The 14692-nt window shown below is 47.8% G+C and overlaps 1 protein-coding gene across 4 annotated transcripts in view; it reads right to left on the reverse strand.

Annotated features, from left to right (window-relative positions):
- Positions 1 to 585: 585 nt before the first annotated feature.
- The window catches only part of SGMS1 (sphingomyelin synthase 1), a 68612-nt gene continuing 54505 nt past the window's right edge, over positions 586 to 14692 (reverse strand). For 3 of the 4 annotated variants that reach the window (XM_018079942.2, XM_018079944.2, XM_018079943.2), the window contains 5 exons: positions 13614 to 14440; positions 8011 to 8128; positions 5484 to 5694; positions 4738 to 4904; positions 586 to 2276 (listed from right to left, as the gene is read on the reverse strand). In XM_018079942.2, the coding sequence (XP_017935431.2) occupies positions 2097 to 2276; positions 4738 to 4904; positions 5484 to 5694; positions 8011 to 8128; positions 13614 to 14224 (1287 nt within the window). In that variant the 5' untranslated portion in view covers positions 14225 to 14440 and the 3' untranslated portion in view covers positions 586 to 2096. The remainder of the gene's footprint in view (positions 2277 to 4737; positions 4905 to 5483; positions 5695 to 8010; positions 8129 to 13613; positions 14441 to 14692) is intronic. The other variant, XM_029962616.1, reaches the window with a different exon arrangement.

Consider the following 14692-nt stretch of genomic DNA (forward strand, 5'->3'; position numbering starts at 1 on the left):
CTCCCTCCCACCCAGGCAGACAGAGAACTGATAAGGAACGGGTTGGTCTTGTTCAGCATCCCAAGCCACAACCAGCAGAAGCAACACCCCATCAGCTCCTCAAGGAAGTTTTTGGCCAAGGTTGAGGAACAGGGTAGAGAAGTCGAGATAAACCATCCCCAAAAAAGAAAGAAAAGAAGAAATGACACTTTCACCACCGCGGACTCACAGAAATTTGCTTTTCTTTCCTTTTTTTTTTTGTTTTTTTTTGGCGTCCAAGCGCCAGGACTGACAGACCCTGGGGCAGTGGGGGATGCTCCCCCTGCCCTGTGCTCCATCCCAGCAGTTCTGGGGTAGGTTTTTCAAGGCCTGGTGATGGCTCCCAGGAAGGCTCCTCCCAACCCGCCCCCGGCTCCCGCACTCGATTGCATAGCATTTATTTCAGATAAGGCACTGTTTTGCCCAACAGCAATTCGAAATCAATGCAGTTTCCATACAGTCCAAATCGGATGGCCTACAGTGCAATAACATCAACTTAAAGGCAAGGTTTGGAAGAATAAACCCAGCTTTAAATTTTCAACTTAACATTAAAAAGATAAAGGAAACTACACGTTTCAAAAGCCTTTTTATTTTCCTTCACCATTGTTGTTTTACAATACAAATATCACCTTGTGAATACACAAAAAACCTACAGAAGATAACTCTGCTTCACGTAAAATACAGAATGGATATATATATATTTATATATATATTTTTCTCTTCTTCATTCTTTTTTAAAAAAAACTATTTTTGTTCTGCACATTGGCAAGTTTAGGATAGGATACTTCCCCAGACATACAGTATGTATGGTAGGAGTGAAACTCAGAATTACATGCAGTTTCTGCACAAATATTTTAAAGAAATAGATTATCTTTGTTGTTTTTCAACAACACTGCAAAAGGGGATGGAGAAACTATACGTAGTTCACTCAGTGATCATTTGTAAAATTCTTAAAAAACAGGAATTCATGGCTGTTTTACTTGTTAAAATCCAGCTACCAAGAATAAAGTGATACTTTTTAGCTTGACCTGCCCACAATGTGTGAACAAGATCGGACCCTTTTTATTTGGTGGGGTGGTTTTTTCCCTAACACATGGCAATTTCAACATTATAAGCAAATTTCCAGTTTAATTTAGCTATAAATGCAAAAATTAGTAATTATATAGTATATATAATTCTGCTTTCATGGAATACTTTATTTTAAATAAAAACATTTAAGACTGCCTACTGACCATACAATCAAGACAAGAAAGGCACTAGAAACATAGACAAATCTCTCTCTCTCCCAAGAAGCATTTTCTTTAAATTTTAACTCTCTATTCTCTGACATGTAAAAATCTTTTTAAATTTAATTTTTTTTTTTTCATACACGTTTTGAAAAATAAAGTTAGGAAATACTTAGAAAATCACTTTACATTTTTTCTTTTTTTTTTTTTTCCTTTTTTTTTATTTTTTTTTTTTTGCACTTTTTGACACAGTCAGTCACTGCAGATTCTACAAAATCAGGATTACCAAACCTTTCTGTGTCTATCATCTTATTCGTAGCGCGGTGCAACAGGTAAGAAAGATTTCTTGATTTCACCCAAGGCAGGTATTTAGAAACCTTCATATAGTCATTTGCTAGAAAATGGCTTACAGCCCAATCTTTGGGGCAAGAGATATGAAAAGTATGTTTTCCCAAGAAAATAATATGCTTTGTTCCCAGACGTGACTGGAAAGACCAGAACTCATGATACAAAAGCTCTCGTTTATGTCGTCGCATCATATACAAAGGAACATGGCGATGGGCAAATGCAAATCCCAAACCTACCGACAAGAAACGTGTAACAGTGCACGATAAGTTAAATTTTTCTTTATTGTTTGTCCAACGCAGAGATCCTTTGGAGAGGAAAAAAAAGATCACAGTGCTTACCAGGTAACTGAACGGGTCGAGTCGAGGGGAGCTGTTAAAAGAGAGGGGGTTAAGGGAGCAGTTGATTTTTTTTTATATAATTTTTTTTTTTTGTTTGTTTTCTTATGGCATCTTCTCTCAGGGAGTTGTGAGCACTTGGGCCAGGTCCTTGCCCCGGCACTGGCCGTCACGTGTCGCTGGCCAGGCGGCTGTACTTCACCGGCCGGCCCCGCCGCAGCGCCGGCCAGGGCAAGGGCCAGTGGTAGGAGCGAGGTACAATGCCTTGGACATTCTTTTCAAAGTACTGGAAGGGCTTGTACCACCAGACCCTTGCGAGGAGGTTAGTTTGGGAAGCTTCTTTTAGCACCTGCGAGGAGAGAGAGAATGAGAAAGGGGAGAGTTAGGGAGGATTTAGGAAGCGCTCGCTCGCACGGCTTCGTCGGTCCTGTTTGTCACTGCTGCTCCCAAACAGCTCCCAGCAGGCCCAGAAACACCTCCCAGACAGAGCTGCACAGACAAAGATCAGGAGAAGCCAAGCTACTCTTCCACAGCCTCCCTGCACACACCCCAGTGAGGTTCACCAGCCTTTCCAAGACCTCAGTTGTTCGATGGGCCCTCAGGGAAAAAAAAAATGAATGGCCCAAAGATCAGTCTTTCCTCTCCCTTGGGAATGAAAAACCCAGCCCAAAGCACAGTTGTTACCATAAGTATCTCTGAAATTCCCTGTAGCTCAAGAATGGCTTTGGAACTTCCCAGGCAGTGAGCAAGGCACACCTCAACCCACTCAGAGCAGGTCAGGAGCCCTGCCCTGCCCTCCACGTGCTCCCAGACTGCTCCCACCCACCCTTTTCCTTCTCTTAGCCACGAGCAAGCCCCAGCTGAGACACAAGGAGTGGGCAGGCCCCCAGGGAGTTATCCAACCACCCTGCTGCATGTTTTCAACACCAGAGCCGGGAATCACCGAATCTGCCCACGGCAAAGTGCAAGCACTGGGCTTGTACACTGAGCTCTACCTCCATGTCAAGCTCACACGTAAAATAAAGCCACTTCTGCTTTTAACTTGAAGGTCAGACAGAAGCCAAAGCCCTGTGCACATGAGGAAGGAGAGGTGAGCACACAAAGGTGTGCTCAGGAAAGGATCCAGGGACTGGCATTTCCCAACATCTCAGCAGCTCAGGGAAGCAATGTTGAGCCACCTTCTGAATCACACCATGCAGCACAACAGGCATGTTTCCACACAGTAAGGCAAAGGGCTTTGCTGAAGCAAGTCCTCATTAGGACTCAGGGCAATCCTGACTGCAATGCTTCCAACTTGGAAGCACAGCCACCCAGCAACTGTTTTAACAGAGCCCAGGAGCAGATTCAAAGCCTGGAAGCCCATCTGGGGCTGTATGACAAGAGGTACAGAGTCTGAGCACAGGTTGCTATTGGACAGGGTGGCTCCCAGACTGACTGAGCAAAGTGCATCTAATCAGCAATTAGGCATTTTGGGCTAAAAACATACCACAGGGCTTGACTGTGGTGATTGCTTCAAGTAACATCAAAACCAGAGGAACAGAGAATGAGTTGTAGCCAGAAGGCCTTCAGGGGGGCTGGAACTAGATGATCTTGCAGGTCTGTTCCAACCCAGGTCATTCTATAAGAACTCTATGATACGATCTAAAACTCTGGCCTGTCACAATATTAACTCATTTCCTATCATCACAGTAGGTCTTTCTTAAACATAATTAACTGAGGCATGTGCAACACACAAGCAAAAAATCTTTCACCAAGTGCACAGAAAATATTTGGACACCAATGTGCCGTAGAAGTGAGCTTCTGAGAAGTTCAGCTTCTCTTAACTCACTCTGTCTGTTACCTGTGGCAGAGATTTGTAAATCTTGTCTCAAAGAATCAGTATCCTGAGCTGAATGGGATCCAGAGGGACCATCCACTCCAACTCCTGGCCCTGCACAGGACACCCCAACAATCTCACCATGTCCCAAACCCTCCTGGAGCTCTGGCAGCCTTGGGGCTGTGCCCACTGCCCTGGGGAGCCTGGGCAGTGCCAACCACCCTCTGGGGGAAGAACCTTTCCCTGAGATCCTCCCTTGACACAGCAGGGGAGGTTTCACATTCCTCAGCCCTGCAAGCTCCTCTCTTATTGCTCCAGTTCACTGGCAGGGAAAACCAATGACAGTAACATGAGACATCATTTAAACCTCTTTAGTCAACCTTTGATGAACCTTTTACAGCTCCTCTCTGACTGAGTATAATCATCAAGTGCTGTGTCTCCTCCTCAGCAGCTCCTTGTTCTCAGTATTTCCCTCATCACCCTATTTTCCCAGATATGGGCCTTAGGTCAGAAGCAGCCTGTTCTCAGCTGCACTGCCCTCCAAAAGGAAAACACTTTCCTTGGTCAGGAGAACTTCCCACCACTTGGACACATTTAAAAAAACTGGTTCATTTTTAGTGATGCTCTTATACTATTCCTCAAGAGGCCTGTCATCAAACTAAAGGGCACAAGCCACAGAACACAAGGAAAACCCAGCTGGCCTCAACAAACAAAAAAACCAGGCAAAGAACCCCACCATATCTAAATGGTTTGCTCTGCTAACACCAAACTGGCCCAAATTCAGAAGGATTTCAAAAACTGAGGCTATCCAGGGAAAAGCAGAGGCCTGCCTGCCTTGGGTAGACCTTCACATCTCTCTGTGGTCAAGACACAAGAAGAACCCAACCAATGATGCCTTTCTTTCCTGCAAACGTGGGTGGGTTCACTCCTGCTGGATATTTCCCCATCACCACCCCACTGCAGGCAGAGCCCCCCAGGAGTGGCAGGAACTCACTTGCTGGTTGGCCATTGTGTGGTACCACCAGAATAGCCTTGTAGTGATGTAGTAAGCCACCACCACGTCCACAGTGTAGTGGTCATGAGCAAGGAGGATGCAGAACATCCCAACCATGCTGAGTGCCCAGCAAAGCCAGTGATACCACCAGAGTCGCCGTGGGGAATCTGCAAGGAAGCACAAGCAGCAGTTATTTCAAAGTGTTATCAAGACTAGTGCTGTAATTAGCAGAGGTCATGGACTGCAATCCTGCAGGAATATCAGGAGCAGGAATGCTGAGATCACAAAATAAGTCCCATTCTCCTAAGGTGTAGCTTAAAATTGCAGTCGGGGTAAGGAGATCCTTGGACAATACAAAGGTTATGAAAGCTTGGAAGGAGATATAATATACCCTGGCCAATCTAATTAATCAATTTGTGTTTAGATGAGATATTAGGAAAAAATTCTTCCCTGGGAGGGTGGGGAGGCCCTGGCACAGGTTGTCCAGTGGAGCTGTGGCTGCCCCTGGATCCCTGGAAGTGTCCAAGGCCAGGTTGGAGCAACCTGGGCTAGTGGGAGGTGTCCCTGCCCATGGCAGGGGGTGGAACTAAATGAGCTTTAGTGCCAACTAAAAACCAACCCCAAAGCACTACAACCCTTGTGGTGAAGGGTTTCCCTAATGTCCAGCCTAACCCCACCCAGCACAACCTCAGACCCTTTCCTCTCACCCTGGAAAACACACGTATTTTAACTTTAACTGCATTTACCACCGAGCACAGCAATAATTCCCTCAGTCAGGAAGGACTGATCAGCCAGGCACTCACACTCTTTGATGAACAGGTAGGTGAGGGTGAGGATGACGGTGTGGCCGCTGTACAGGTAGTCACCACACATGTTGTGGGAGCCGGTGATGGACAATCCTCCACCAGCAATCAACTTCATTATCCTTCGCAGGTGAGATTCCCAGTCTCCAAACAGCTGGTGCAAGGGGAAAACACAAAAGTACAGTAAAATAGCAGCTTTAACCTTTCAGGTTAAAGGTTTCAAACCTTTGTTTAAAGCAAAGGGTTTAGCCAGCGACTTTGCCTTTTGGTTCTTCTCTCTTTCTGCTTTGATTCACAAGTTCAAGCAGCAAATAAATCCCCAAACTTGGCAGCACCTTTCTAGGGGGGGAAAAAACTGGAAATGAGCCATGATTTTATTGATGCTTTGCACCTATTACAGCTGGCATTCATGTGAGGTTTTCCTTCTGTTCAAGAGGCAACTCTAAAATAAATTATCTTGATAACAGCACAGGCCCTACTGATGACAATCCAACAGAAACCAGGATGAACTGTACATCCAGCTGCTGAAACCAAGACTTGATGAAGAGTATCTCACTCCAAACCCAAAGGCCACCTTGGAAAAGTCTTCAAAGTAATCTCTTTCCACCTCCCAGTCCAACAAAAACATGTGTGGTGTTTGTCAGAGCACAGTGCCCAACTTCAAGAAGTGGCAATTAATAGTTTCTGACAGACTTCAGCAGGTTCTTTGCAGGAATTAAACATTTCCTGTTAACTGTTCATTACAAACATTAAAATGCTCCCCAAAGCCCACTCTTCACAATCATATATAACTTAGTAAGGTGTTGAGAAGTTATTCTTTTCCCACCAGTGTATTTGTAGCTTTCAAGAAAACCCAGCTAATCCTTAGTCTGACTGGGGCAATGGAGGAGCACAACACAAGCTTGTCTCTATTTGAGTAATGAGAAGGATTTGCCAACACTGTAAATTCCCAAAAATGGCGATTTATTCCCTTCAGCCCATAAATACCTGTGTTCTTTTTTAATTTCATAACAGATGACTGATCAAACACTGTGTTGACTCCTCTCCCACTCCCCTCTCTTTCCAAAAGCTCTGGGTCCCTCCAAAAGCCACACGTGGCTTGGCCAACATTCTGCCTTGGCAAAGTGCTGGTGTCAGTACATTCACTGCCTTCATCTCCCTGAGGAACTGCAGCAGTTCAGCTCTCTTTGCACCTGCCAATCCTCACCAAAACAACGGCAGCACGTGCCCCAAGCCACAGCAGGATTTTACTACTTAATTTATGGCTGTGCACACAAAGACATTTTGGGTGACATGAGATGGATGCAACACCACAACCCCTGTCCCATCTCCACCCCAAGCAGCTGAATCACCCTTCCAGGCTGACCAGAAGGGTCTTGTCCAAGCACCTCTGTCCCAGTAGCCTGGTTTCATCCACGGCTTTTGCGAGCCCAGTTTATTTCCTGGCACAACAAACACGAGTCAGTGCTACACTGGGGAGGAGGTGACAAGCCCTTGTGCTACCACAACTGCAAAAATATATATATATGCAGGAGACAGAGTTCCACCAGCCTCAGAAAAGCCTCGTGGGGCCATTTTCAAACACAAATCATATTTGGATTTGACACGCTGAGGTGGTTAGAAATAAATGAGTCACGCGTGGCACACCTGCAGGCTGCACACCTTCAACTGCTTTGGTGGAGACAGAAAATTGCTGATCCTGCAAATTAGTTGAAAATGCCACAGAAGTAGTGTAAATCAGCATTTTGAAAAGGGTGGGAATGACTGCACTGCCCCAAAGCACCTGTCAACACCTCCACCAAGAGGGAAGCCAATGATCTGCAGGAGGATGTCCCTGCCAGGCCAAACCAGTGTTCTCAAATTAGAATCACAGAATGGTTCGGGTTGGAAGGAACCTTAAAGATTAGGGACACCTTCCACTAGCCCAGGTTGCTCCAAGCCCCGTCCAACCTGGCCTTGGACACTTCCAGGGATCCAGGAGCAGCCACAGCTTCTCTGGACAACCTGTGCCAGGGCCTCACCACCCTCACAGGGAAGGATTTCTTCCTAACATCCAATCTAAACCTGCTTCCTTTCAGTTTGAAGCCATTCCCCCTTGTCCTGTCACTCCAGTTCCCAATGAACAGTCCCTCTCCTATTTTCCTGTAGCCCCTTCAGACCCCTTCTCCTCTCCAGGCTGAACATTCCCAGCTCTCCCAGCCTGCCTCCACAGGGGAGGTGCTCCAGTCCCCTCAGCAATTTGGTGGTCTCCTCTGGACTTGCTCCAACAGTTCCATGTCCTTCTTTATGTTGGGAGCACCAGAACTGTGCACAGCATTCCAGGTGGGGTCTCACCAGGGCAGAGCAGAGGGGCAGAATCCCCTCCCTTAGTAACAACTCTTGAGAAAGCGTTGCTGGGGGTTTTGGGAAGAGCAGGACATGTGGGAAACACGCAGGTTAAAATCTGGAAAGGCAGCCAGAAGCAGTTTACCTTTGGAGAACACTTGAAATGCATTCCAGGTACTGGGAGCGTGGTCACATACATTGTAATACACCGGTACAGGTATAGTGTGCCAACTATACAGAAAAATCTTCTGCTAATTATAGACCTAGGAGGGGGGGGAAAGAAAAAAAAAGAGGATAAAAATAAGGAGGTCACTCAAGGCAAACAAAATACGCAAAAGGTAAATAAAACAAAACCACCAGCTGTTTTCTTCTGATGCTTTTGGAACTCGTGACAGTATCAGCTTACACCTGAGAACACTGAGCTGCCCCACAAACCTTCCCACGCCTTCCAGGTCACAAACACAAGAGCAACTACTCCAGTAACATTACCCACGGAGGTGATTACAGGAAATCTAAGGATTAGAACACAAAGGCCAGTGCAGATTGGGTGCTGAAGACATTAAAAGGGATTTCATGCCCCAAACTCCCCCATTAGTTGTGGGCTGTCACCAATTTCCTATTCAAGGCAGGGGGATAAAGTTACAGTATTTTCATTCTAAGATGAAAAGAAGGAAGTTTGTTTCAGCTGACACACATATTTAGTAATGACAAAGGGGCTCTTGAGAAGAAAGAGCTTGGATAACCCGAAGGAGTGAGAACACATCATTCCTGAGCAGCATTACAAAGGGAGCAAGTCACATCAGCAAGGAAACCTCCAAACTACAACTGCAGAGCTGCCCTGGCCACAGCACAGGGTGTCTGCAGGGGAAGCCACTCTCCAGCTGCAAAGACATTTATTACTGAGGGCTGCCAGCGAGTCCCTGGAGGGCAGATGCAGCTTTGGGGTACAGAGAGCTGGTTCTGCAAAACCAGCAAGAGCACAAGAGGGAAAGCAAGGCAGCTTGGGCTCAGGAGGGACAGCCAGCCCCAAAACTGGCCCCTTGGGTGTCACCACAGGGTAACAGCTAAGAAAACCTCAAGGAAAGAGCTACAACAATTAAAGCTCTTCTGGCACACCCATCAGAGAGACCCTAAAGAGACATCACTGCCAGGACTGCAGGAATCAAGGGCAAATCCAATTACAGCAGTTAACCACCCTTTGTGTTCTACAGACCCTGCTGGTTTTGCTTGATTTTAAATAATTATTTGCAGTTATGGTCATCTCAAGCTGCAGCTTCTGGCATTCATGGAATCACAGAATGGTTTGGGTTGGAAGGGATGTTAAAGCTTATGTTGTTCCACCCCCTGCCATGGGCAGGGACACCTCCCACTAGCCCAGGTTGCTCCAAGCCCCATCCAACCTGGCCTGGGACACTTCCAGGGATCCAGGGGCAGCCACAGCTTCTCTGGAGAACCTGTGCCAGGGCCTCCCCACCTTCACAGGGAACAATTCCTTCCCAATATGCCATCTAACCCTGCCCCTGGCAGTGGAAAGCCATTCCCCCTTGTCTTGGCACTCCAGGTCCTTGGAAATAGTCTCTCTCCATCTTTCTTGGAGGTTCCCTTCAGGCACTGCAACTCCTTTGCTGCTATTGTGTTCACTTTTAAAAAAATAGTATTCCTATCAAGCTGAGCTCTTTCAAAACTCAAAATTGTCCATCTTTTTAATTTTTAATAGCTTTTGGCAGAGTTATTAAACTGGAGAGCTCCACTCTTGGAGGAGGATGACTTTGCAGTGCCAGATTAATAACAACTTGAGTGCCTTGATTTATCAGAAAAGCATCAACTCTTACAGGGTAAACACATTTTGCACTGGAGTGCTCACTGCTCTAACACAGTATTCCCCCTTTTTTCTTCTTTCCTCTGATGTAAACATGGACCAAGACTAGAATTAAAAATTACACTTATTAATGTGGCTCCACAGACTGAAATTTAAGCATGGAAGGTACCAAGTTGTTGGGGCAGGTTTTCTCCTCTGCAGAATTTTTCTCCTGGAAGGGTGATCCAGTGAAGGTCTCACACTTGTGCCTGGCTTTTACTACTTGAATCTGCTTCTTTCTTTATAATCATAAAGGCAAACAGGGGAGTTGGGGATTAAAGACTGAGCAGCACCATATTTTAAGAGCCTGAAAAAGTGGCAGCATTTTATCGAACGCTGAACTTCTCTTTTTAATTAAAATTACCCACAAACCCATTCAATTTAGATGGATTTGGCACATTTCAGCTTGGGGAAATGTGAGAGTGCTCTGCACTGTAATACATATAAAAAAATAAATGTAAAAAGCCTCCTATTTCCCCTTCCTCAGAGGATTTGTGTGCGTGTGTGATTTAGAGCCAGTGATTATTGGCCCAGACAACTCTGTTCCAACTCTCCAGACCTCACCAGTGCACACGCTGCTTTTTCAGTCCCATGAGTGAATCAGATGTCAAGCATGGCCAAAATCCAGTGCTGTACTTCTCCCAGAACATCTGGGAATGCTTCCCAGAGAGCCTTGTTCTGCCCCAGCAGCCGGGCTGGACTCCTGGGGCTGCCCGTGGTGCCGAGTGCCCAGCCCAGACCTGCACACCCCCTCCTGCTCCTGCTCCCTGGGCACAAACCAGCCCAACTCCCTGCCAGGGACAGCCTCAGAATCCTGGGATCACAGAATGGTTGGGGTTGGAAGGCACCTTAAAGAACATCTTGTTTCATCCCCCTGCCACGGGCAGGGAAACCTGCCCAGGGAAACTAGCCCAGGGTGCTCCAACCTGGCCTTGGGCACTTCCAGGGATCCAGGGGCAGCCACAGCTTCTCTGGGCACCCTGTGCCTGTCCCAGGGGCCATGGGAACCCCTGGTTAGCTGCACATACACACCCAACACCCCCCCCCAGTTTGGCCCCAGTTCTGCAGTCCCACAGAGGAGACATGGAGGGCATATCCCACAGGATCAAGCAATCCCTGGACTGAAGGAGGAGAACCTAAGTGATGAGTATCATGAATGACACATCTCTGTTGTCCTTCTTCATGGCTTGGGAGAACAGCAGGCTCAGCTTGGACTAAATCACTATCTGCAAATAATGGATCTGGTGGGATAAACAACAGGAATTTCACTGCTTGGTGAAGAACAGTGTTTTAAAAAGCCTGAAACTGAAGCTGCCTGAAAGGTTCCACCCAGCCACTGGTTGCAATTCAACTCACAGGTCACAAAGCTGCTGCTTCACCAGTGACCCTGAGCTTGCAGGGGAGACACCCCTGACTGGTGTCTGTCACCTGAGCAGGGGAGCAGCCAGGTCTCATCCTGCCCAGCAGCCAGGGCTGCACATCTGACCTTCACATCAGAGGGGGGCAAAGCTTAACCCTGACCCATCAGAGGCCAGAGAAGTGAGGAAGGTCCACCTGGCCTAATGTACTCCCTTTGGTCTTGACTTAAGTGTCAAAGGGAAGTGATAACCCACACCACAGAAGTGATTCAGCTCTTTCTGAAGCCCCAAATCACCACCCATTTGGTGGTTCACCATCCAAAGCCACCTCCTGCTCTTGAGAGCATGTCTCCTGTTCTTCCCCTCATGCTGCTTAGCCACAGCTTGGGCTTCTCAGACTTCAGTACCTCTGCTCATGGATAGAAGATTTTTGGTGTCACGATGCATTAAATGGTGTCACAGAGCACTGTGTGACCACTCCACACACTGACCACCACTGATCAGCTATTCCAGGGCTGATACCGGGGATGGAAAGCTCTGTGACTCCCTGACACCTTCCCCTAACACCAGAAAAAGCCCCCTAAAAGGGGCTTCCCACGGCAGGAGGTTGGAATGGGATGATCTTTGAGGTCCCTTCCAACCCAAACCATTCTGTGTCTCTATAAGGCAGGTGAAAAGGAACACACTAAAGCAAGTGGGGATGGGGGGGAACCTTCACATCTGTCAATGATACCAACATATGCACCTTACCATCAAACCCAACCCACATCTCACTGCTACAAAACCTCCATGGACCTCAAGAATTCTGGTGTTCTCCCCCTAAAGGCTCTGCTCAGCTCCATCACAGGGTGTCTGATCCCTCACACCACCCATTAACCCCACGCCTCTCTCTTGAGGGCAATCCCACATCACCTTCTCCAGGAGTTTCCCTCGGCTTTGCTCAGAGACCTCAAGGAATTAATGCACCCACCAACAGGAGAGTGGTACTGAAGCTAGAACTTCCCTTCCAGGAGCTCTTACAAGTGTATAACAGTTTAAAATTTTACCTGATAAAATAAAGATGAATAAACCATCACCTCAGCCTTGTGGATTAATCTGTCCCATTCCCACAGGAATCCACAGCTGTGTCACACATCCTGCCCCAGGCTAAAAATTCTCTCCTTTTAAGCCATCTGCACCTCATTAAGTGGGTGAACCACCTGCTTGTGTTCAAGTTTTAATGTTTTGCTCCATTACAAGGGCAAGTGATTCACTGGCCACTGCTTTTATTTCTTTCAAAAAGGGAAATCTTTAATTCTAAGGCCATTCCCAAGCCCCGTGAACCAAAGGATCTTGTATTTCACATGGTGGGGCCCAAATTATGTTCCTTCCTCAGTTTTCTACATAGAAGTCACCAAAAAGTCAGTGAACAGGTAGAGAATGAGATGTATCAGCAGAGGAGAAAAGAAGAGAAGCCCCTCTGGGCAACTGTGGGGCTGTGCTGGTGCCTGGCTGTGGAAAGGAAAGGTGTTATGCCACCTCTTACTGCTTAACCTGCCTGACTTTGAACACTTCATTTAGCACGAGGGTTTACATCAGACACTCGAGGTCAGGCAGCCCAAGGTGTGCATTTCCAGCTCTATAAATACCTCGCATTAAACATCCACGTGCCCTCTGAGGAGGGGAAGTGGCAGGTTAATATTCCACTGCAAGGCAAATTCACCCTTGCAACTGTGACCAGTATGAGCAAGAGGCTGGGACAAGCACTGAGACCTTCCAAATTCAGTGCAGATCTAGGCTTTTGCTTATTTTATGATTGGCTTTTGGACATCCCTCGTGTTTGATGTTACCTGCCCCACCCAATGGCAAGAAGAGAAGGCACTTCAGTGCTTTTCCCACGCAGCAATATTCAGGTGCACAGGCTAATCCCCCACCTGCTGCTTTTGTGCAGGAGTTTTAGGGTAGGGCTTTAGGTCAGGCAAAGCACAGAGACATTAAATCACAGAATATACACAGCTGGAAGGGATCCATACTATAATCAAGTTAAACTCCTGGCCCTGACCCTCAGAGCGTTGTCCAAACCCTCCTGGAGCTCTGGCAGCCTTGGGGCTGTGCCCACTGCCCTGGGGAGCCTGGGCAGTGCCAACCACCCTCTGGGGGAAGAACCTTTCCCTGAGATCCAACCTGACCTTGCCCTGACACAGCTCCAGCTGTTCCCTCGGGTCCTGGTTCACAGCTGCCCTCACAACAGTGTGAGCTGTGCTCCTTCTAAACAAACAGAACAAGCAACTGAGTTCAGAACATATTTCACCCAGTTGCACATAAAAAGGGCTGCAGTTAGTTGTGCAGACAAGCACAACCAGGGGTATTATTTAGTTTCTTAGGGAATAGTTGGATCAAACTTCTGCCTTTTGCACAGGCAGCTCGCACTGCACGGTACCTATTTCAGTTTTGGAAACCCAAATCAGGAGATCACAAGAAGCTTCACTTCACTTGGATGCAAACCAGCCCCTCCCCTCCAAAAGCTGTCAGTTTTCTGAAGGTTTTACTTACTTGTACTTTAAGAGCAGCCACTGAACAAACCACAGTCCTACAAGGATCATGCCGTTGATTTCACAAATAGAAAAAGCCCATTGCACCCGATCAAAGCGATCAAAAAATGCGTCTGGGAGGGGAGGCTGCACCTCCTTGGGAGGCACTCGTTCGTGGACGACTGAGATAGTCACTGTGGTAAAGACGAAACAAGAAAGTGCATAAATAAAAGCCAGGAAAGTCTTGCCCCACTCCATGGGGTACTGCGAGCGCTCCGGCTCTGGCATGGGGATCTTTATCATCTCCTTCTTGAACCCGTTTGGCACCCCGTTGAGCTTCGCCTTGCCGCCGAAGCCGTTCTCGCCGCCGCCGCCGCGGATGTGCCCGTTGGCGTGGCCGTTCTTGTGAGCCTCCATGTGGTGAGCCATTTTCAGAGTCTCGATCATGTGCAAAAGCCGCTGGCCGCTGTCGGAAGACACCCGGGACAGAGGCGTCCTCTTAAAGTCCTCCTCCGTCAGGTCGATGAGGTCCCGCCCGGTGAAGCCCCTCAGGGGCTCGCAGTACTCGGGCACTGCGTTCTCCATCAGCCAGCCGGTCACCTCCTCGGGCGACCACAGCACCACCTCTTTCATCTCGCCAGGCAGCCGGGGCACGGTCTGGCATGGATCTCACAGGGGGCAGCGCTCACTGCCACTCCAGAGCGCTGGGAAGCTCCTCCTTGGCTTCATCCTGTCCCAGGATCCGGCCGGAGGCGGGTGCCCGTCTCTAACCCGCCCACAGGAGCATCCGGGCGCCCTGGCAGAGCATAGGAGTCACTTCACTTCATATTCGTGTTGGCATTCTTCTTCCTGGGGAGGGGAAACACCCAAAAGCACTCGTTAGGACAGCGTTTTGTTGGCAGTGCAGGGACAAAGACAAAACTCCTGCAGAAGAACACCTCGATTCTGCATGGAAAAGACCAACTCATTTGAGCTCCAGCCTTGGACACACAGCACTGTCCTTCCCAGCTTTGCTGCTGATTCCTTAAGAGCTTTAACACCACTTTGCAGCTGTGGGAAGACTCCTGCCTGCTCTGTAGTTGTTGCATTTTCCATTGCTGT

This window comes from Manacus vitellinus, unplaced genomic scaffold (assembly GCF_001715985.3).
Source record: "Manacus vitellinus isolate BGI_N305 unplaced genomic scaffold, ASM171598v3 scaffold_48_pilon, whole genome shotgun sequence".
Classification (NCBI taxonomy): Eukaryota; Metazoa; Chordata; class Aves; order Passeriformes; family Pipridae; genus Manacus; species Manacus vitellinus.